Here is a 7,043-nt window from a genome sequence, read left to right as displayed (position 1 = left end):
ATTCATGTGTGGCTGCTACAGAACGTCCTGTTCTATTGGCACTTTTTTTGTTTGAAGATTATACAAGCTGTGGGTGCAGCCTTACAAATGGGTGCATCCTAGTGGAAGTAGAAGGCATATCTGGACATTTATGGACACATAGTGCATCACATTACATGTGTCCAGAAGCACATTACCATTGTGTAACAATGTGGAGCATATATTTTGGACAAGGTTACAGGGGCTGGGACCTAAGTGTAATGTTGTTTATTTTCCATTTTTAAATCATAAAATTAGTTACCAAATGGATATATACTTGTTACAAAATTTATGTGCCATGTTTTTTGAATGCAGTGGCATTAGGCTGCACTTTATTCAAGAGGGGGCAGCAGAGCTGTGTTAGATGCAGAACTCTGCCTTAAAGGAATCTGTATGCAGTGATAATACACAAGTTCTATTCTCTCTGGATGTTCTGCTGATGATGATCTTGATGTTATTTTTGCTGTTGCAAAGTCAGTTTAAAAATATATAGTGAGGTGTAGTAAATTATTAACTTAAATTAGGATGTGAACATTACTAAACAGTTTAACAATCACAAGATGATCTACACCAAGACCATATACATCAAAGGCACCAGGATGTACTGTGGATGTACTGTAGGAAGAAGACAAGCCAGTGAAAGGGTCTGTTTTGCTCTGGCCAGTGTTCTGCTGGGAAATATGCAGACCAGGAGCCCCCCTTGATGGCTATTGTATTTCAGTGACCTCTTTCAGCATCCTGCCACTCTGCACACATTATGTAGGAATGGTTTGAGGAAGAGTTTAAGAGTTTAATTCTCCAGATTTTAATCATATCAAGCGCCTCTGGAATGTGCTGAATCAATCTTTAGATTGGTGGTTGCTCCACAGGGCACCCTCAAAGATCTTGTAGAGTTTGTGTCCTGGGGGGGTTGGAACTGTTTTGGTGGCACAAGTAGGATTTACAGCATATTGTAAGTGGCATAATGTTTTGGCTTATAGATATATGTAAATAATTACTTGGGGGCCGAGGTTTCAGTTTATGGAAATGTACTTGGCCCCTAAATGTTGGACCTTTATGTAAATACAATATAATTAATTTAATCAAACATCTTGAGTCATCCTGAAGTACTGGTATAATCTGTTATTAATGTATTATGTATTATATTATGTACTTATACAGGTGTTATGAAGTACCTGTAAACTACCTGTGTTTACAGAATCTCTTACTAGTACTAGAATCTCTTTTTTTATTTACATAAAGTCTATTTGTAATACGTTTATGAAGTATTATTTCCACAGGTAGGTATAGGTAGTGACCATATCATATATCAGGCCTTGAGGAACTTTTGGAGGTTCTTTAATTTGAAACTGTGCAGGAACCTCTTAAGGTGCTTTATGAACCTTCAAGAAAAGATTTTTTTTTAGAAGAAAATGGTTTCTTGAAGGTCTTTAAAGCAATTTAAGAGGTTTTTCCACAGCTTCAGATTGAAGAACCTCTTAAGGTTCCTCAAGGAACTTATACGTTTAATACTTTTAAGGTTTTAAAGAAAGAAGGAAACTGCGGAAGATAAAGCTCTGGTTACCGTATAAAGAACGTCATCAGATTTACTCTTATGACTGACCTTGGGCCCCAAACTATTGTTTACCACGTTTGCTTATTTAAAGCAATAAACCTTTGTATCCAGCACAGGAGGATTCCATAAAAGGCAGATGAAATCAGCCATGAACAGAGCGTCTCACTCACAGTTTGGCATCATCCACAAGGAGCCTGTCTTAGCTGTCAACAAAAGAAGGTTTGTAGAAGATTTTTCCCCCATTAAAGATAATTGCTGGTAAGATTATTTACACAACTATAATTAATTGAAACTGAATTTTTAAGAGCAGATTCAAAGTCAATATGTAGTGTCATGTTAATTAAAAAGCATGTATAGTGTTTGTTGGAGATTAAGAAGAGTCTCCATGGAAACTGGTGGATTACTGTGGTTCACTGGATATTGAAAACATTTGATTTAGGTTGTGAATTGTCTCTTGGCATAAGGCATTGGTTTACATTTAAACCTCCTTAAAGCTCTAATGCTATGTACCAGGACAAAACCATGGCAGGTAATAAGACACCATTACAGGCTCATGTTCATCTTTGGTGAGGTGTGCTGTTATTGGTATTTCAACAAGGCCATTCAGGCTCTTTTCTTTTTTGGGAACAGAGCTTTTCAGTACATCCCATACAGAGGCACTCACAAAATCCCTGAACAATTTGAGCTGACTGCTCTGGAGAAGAGGAAAGGATAACACAAAGTGACAGAGTGTAGCTTCATTGCAGCTTAGAGAGATTCCAACCATTCCACCAGTTTTGTTTTGAGTGTCTTACATTTGTCACTTCTTCAGTGAGCAGATCTGCCCTTAATTAGTACCACACTCTGTCCTCAGCTGCAGTTGCCCCAGCTGATGTTGGTAACAACTGTGGATTTAGATGCCCTCTTTGAGAACCTACTGTTTACTACCTCAATCAGGTGTAATGCACTGCTCTGTGTATTTGGTTTTACACGCTCTATTCAATTTCTCTGTGGTTTAATTTTTTAGATTTTCACAATGACAACATCCCAGCTGAAGAGAGCCTCTCACCTAATCCTTCTGTGCTGTCTGTGCCAGCTGACGGCAGGTAAGAAAACAATAGCGCTGTCTTAATACGAACACACAGCGCCTAAATTAGGCGGGTGCATATTTTAAATTTTAACTCTACAGCCTCATTTTTGTTCTTGTTTTATCACACTTCGCACAGATTTATTTTTCTGTGCTTGTGAATTAAATAGTAAACTGTGGCTTAAAAATGAGAAAACACATGTAGAATGAGAGCTGTCGTCTTTGAAATTACAGCACAGTGACCTGGAGCAGTTTTCAAAATTGCATTTGTATTAGAAAATCATTTGATTCTAGATAAACAGTAGTATGTATTGTTACAGTAAAATTATGGACCAGTTGCATATATTGAGACCAGTTTTGAATAACATTACTTATAGTGATTTATCAGACCTGGAAAACTGCCATAAGGTGGAATTGGTGGGTGCATTGGTACGTAACATTTTAAAGAAAACAAATTGTAGAAATAGTCCTCACCATCAGATTTATACAATCTAATTGCATATACACTATACACTATAATTGCATAGTGTGTGTGTGTAACGCTTAATATACACTGTTTACTGTTTTGTATTAACTAATAATGTAATGTGTACTACTGTACAACCAGTCTGATTGCAGGTAAATATACTATATTTAGTATATTATATAGTCATTTCAAGTTATATTTCATATAGCTTTTAAATAACAGAGAGTGGACAGAGAGTACTCTGAATATGATACTCATATGATGTAATAAAATGAATATCCAGAACACCTCTTATCCTAAAAAATGGTGAGTGAATCTCAAGTCAGAAATCCTGAGAAAGATATTGTACATACATAATTGACATATATAATATAATTTACACTCTATAATAACTCAATCTCTGAAATATTTGAGAAAACATTTACAACCTTTTGCTGTCTTTTAGACCATTTTATAAAATGGGAAAAAAATAAACAAATAAATATCCAACATATTTAGGATAAAAATACAATAGAGACACAAAGGCTTAAAACTAGAAATGAGAATTACAGAAAAATATATAATCTAAAATGTACTGTGATTATGTCATATATAACATACAAGAGTGTATATATACAGCTCCGGCCACACAAGCTGATTAAGAAGCGTTGTAACTGCATGGTTTTGTTTGTATCACTCTGCTAAAGATCCGGCTATAATTTATATGCAGTAAATGCAGTGAGCAAAAGAAAATGAGAATTTACTGAAAGGATTAAGACAAGAGTAAACAATAACAAACAACAAATGGACAAAAAAAAATACTGTGTGGGAAACTAAGTTTAATTGGTACGAAGCTGTGGAAGAAACGAATGGAGTTTGTTACTGTGACAGAGCAAAAAGCTGCTTGTTAAGGAACTATAATTTGGCGGAAGGAAATGCTCTATATATATTTTATATAAAGGGGTTCACCTCCAGTAAGTTTTGTCCTAAAAGATGGATGGTAGACCAGTGACCAATTTATAATATAATATTTATGATAACTCAGAATTATAGGGGAGCAAAGCAAAGTTACATAAACAGCTTGAGTGAATAAGTGTACTGGAATCTGTGCCTTTAGCACTGCTCTTTCTGTACTGACCACCTCTCAGGTGTGAAAGTACTGGTGAGCCCGCAGGAGGAGGCTGTTGCCCATCTTGGGAGCACAGTCACTCTGAGCTGCCAGGTGCAGGACTCAGCCAATGAGGAGGAACTCCAGTGGAGCCGAAACAACGCTCTGATCAACCTGCAGGAGGGGAACCGCCTGAGCCATAGCCACCTGTGTGTGCAGAACCTGACCCGTGATGACCACCAGGTCAAGTTCACCTGCCAGCTGAGGAGGAATACCAGTGTATCTGCCGATGTGAAAATGAGTGTACTCTGTGAGTGAGGATAAAATATAACACAACACAACAATCCACAACGTTTTTATCAAATAAATACACTAAATAGTGTAGTTTTTAATCTTAAGGCTTTTATTCAGGAACTTCTATATTCTATATTAAACTAATTTTAGTCCTAGTAAGTACTACTAGTGGTGGAAAACTGCACTGATATTGAAAAGGGGGGAAAACCAACTGCACTGATATTGAAATGTTAGAAGTGATTATCTAATAATAATAATTATTATTATTTTTATTATAATAATGTTTTAGGCTAATATTTAGGCTATTGTTAAGGTAAAAATAAAAAGCATATTTTAGTTTTTACTACTAGATAAATACATCCTCCAGTTACATTTGTAAATTCAGCCTACTCTAAAGAAATTTTAATCAAATTGTGCATTTCATAAATCATCAATGACATTGTTGTGACAACAGGAATTTACACTACTGTCTGAGGGACTGAAATGTGTAGTTTAAAAGTCATTTATCCACACTTATATAATGAGTAATTAGCTGCAAAAGAACTATAAGTCAGTTGACTATGTATTGTCTCTCGTCAGTCCCACCTGTTCTCTCTGGAGAGGAGAATGTAACAGTGGAAGAGACCACTGAGGCTTCGCTCTCTTGCTCAGTGTGGGCCAACCCCCAGGTAGTGGTCTCCTGGCTACGCGACGGTGCTGCTGTGGACCTGTTGAAGGAGGGCTACACGCTTTACCAGGACAGCCGAGAGGCCAAGCTTATCATTACAAAGCCTTACCGAAACAAGCACCAAGGGACCTACACCTGCATCACAAACTCTGCCGTGTTCGGACAGATGACCAAACTAATCCACGTCACAGTAAGGGGTAAGGGGATGTAAGCTTTGTTATTTTGTACACATCAGAAACAGTTCAGCTGTTTCTTCAGCTGGAAGGTTCTGTGTTGTCCTGATGTTAGTTCCATTGTAGATTCTGAATAATTCACTGCAGTTCTAAAAAACTTAAACTGTAATAAATATAAGGTATCTTTCATTTAAAAAAATAAGTATGGTTCAATCTCTGGACCACAGCCTTCCGTGGTCAGGAATCTAAGAGAGCACAATTGGCCTCGCTTTCTTTGGGTTGGATGGCCTTCCCTCTTCCCCTCCTGATGTAGCAGGTGTAGCTAGAAGTTAGCACTCTCCTTCAAGTACATTCAGATGTTGCCCATACTAGCTTTCACCACCCCCAGCACAGGTAGCGTTGTATGATCGGGGGAGTCCAACATACTGGGTAGCAATTGAATATGATTAAAAATAGTAAAAAACATATCCTGGCTGCTTTTCTGGCACTCACTACAAACACTGCACTTTGAAGTCATCACCTCTCCTTTCTACTTCTTATCTCATTTAGACAAGCAAATGTCTTTCCCTCTTGGCCCTGTGATTGCTGGCTGTGTGGTGGTCCTGTGCACTGCTCTCCTCGCAGTTTTGTCCAGATGGAGCCAAATTTCAAAGGTATTTACCATTTATAGCAGCAGTAACTCTGAGGTTCTATAACCTAGTAGTGTGAATACTCATTTCAGTTGTTCTTATACTCCTTTACAGTGCTGGAAGTAAAGAGCCTCAAGGTCACCAGAGGAGGCATACATTTCTCACAACCTGAGAAAACACAACAACTGACTGATAATGTGGAAATTTCTTTTTTAAACATATAGAAAATTGGATTTTAGTACAGCGTAGCACAGCAAGTGTTGAAAGTGTTACAGATCGGATCAACGGGGTCTAAGAGATCTCAGTTCCATCCAGGAGAAAAACATGACTCATTGATCCTCAATTTTTTACAATCTAAAAAGAATAAGTAACATATTATTACTATGCAAAGGGTGGGCCAACTCTCCATCTATTACTTTAGCAAGGGAATAAAGCCATTATGCAAAGTTAAATATTGATGCTTGGGGTCAAAGGCAGACTTCATCGCTGTTGAGTGGGGTCACTGAATAGAACAGCCTGTTCACCAAAAATAAATTAAATATGTGATATTGGAATGAGGTGTAGAAACCATATGGCTTTGCATTCTGTATGATTTCCAACACATAACACACCTACAACCCTTTAGATGAACAGATATCGTCTCTTTATGTATACTTGCTATTCTTAAACCTTAGTTCCTTTTTCAAATAAATAGCTCAGCACATTCACAATAAGCTCACTTATAAGGTCAATGCAAGGGTAAGCCAAAGCTTCCATGAAATATTTCTTTTTGTTAAATTATTTCAGTAAGCATGTTAACTTCAAAGAGATGGGGGGGGGGGGGCAAACATTTGAAACATTAAACAGATCTCTTAAATTACTTACAAACAGTGTAATGGTAAAAGCAGAGCAAAACGTCCCCCTACTATAAGACGTCAGTGGGAATTTAATCCCCCTGGGCCTGCTGGGTTGACCCTGTGGCTGATGAATGTGTGCAGTGGTGGGGAATATGTATTTGGACAGAACACTTCTTATGTAAAATGATGTGTATGTATATGTGTGGCTGAGGGAGAGTGAAGCCTGAATTTTCCCTCTCCAGACCCTTACAG

General features: G+C 37.6%; 1 protein-coding gene across 1 annotated transcript; it reads left to right on the top strand.

Annotated features, from left to right (window-relative positions):
* The first annotated feature begins 2,585 nt into the window (after positions 1 to 2,585).
* Positions 2,586 to 6,182, top strand: LOC140565823 (transmembrane and immunoglobulin domain-containing protein 1-like). Its single transcript, XM_072691969.1, has 5 exons — positions 2,586 to 2,658; positions 4,233 to 4,502; positions 5,066 to 5,350; positions 5,876 to 5,979; positions 6,070 to 6,182. The coding sequence occupies exons 1-5, from the start codon at positions 2,589 to 2,591 to the stop codon at positions 6,079 to 6,081; spliced, it is 741 nt and encodes a 246-aa protein (XP_072548070.1). The 5' UTR covers positions 2,586 to 2,588; the 3' UTR covers positions 6,082 to 6,182.
* Positions 6,183 to 7,043: the final 861 nt, after the last annotated feature.

Source organism: Salminus brasiliensis, chromosome 11 (assembly GCF_030463535.1).
Source record: "Salminus brasiliensis chromosome 11, fSalBra1.hap2, whole genome shotgun sequence".
Classification (NCBI taxonomy): domain Eukaryota; kingdom Metazoa; phylum Chordata; class Actinopteri; order Characiformes; family Bryconidae; genus Salminus; species Salminus brasiliensis.
The sequence above is the reverse complement of the archived record's forward strand: the minus strand, read 5'-3'. Positions and strand labels throughout refer to the sequence as shown.

What these genes read in the sequence shown, in the direction of transcription:
- LOC140565823 (XM_072691969.1), top strand. Translation starts at nt 2,589, where the DNA reads ATGACAACATCCCAGCTGAAGAGAGCCTCTCACCTAATCCTTCTGTGC. An exon ending in TGTGAAAATGAGTGTACTCT is followed by an intron (nt 4,503 to 5,065) that starts GTGAGTGAGGAT and finishes GTCTCTCGTCAG; the next exon opens with TCCCACCTGTTCTCTCTGGA. An exon ending in AATCCACGTCACAGTAAGGG is followed by an intron (nt 5,351 to 5,875) that starts GTAAGGGGATGT and finishes TATCTCATTTAG; the next exon opens with ACAAGCAAATGTCTTTCCCT.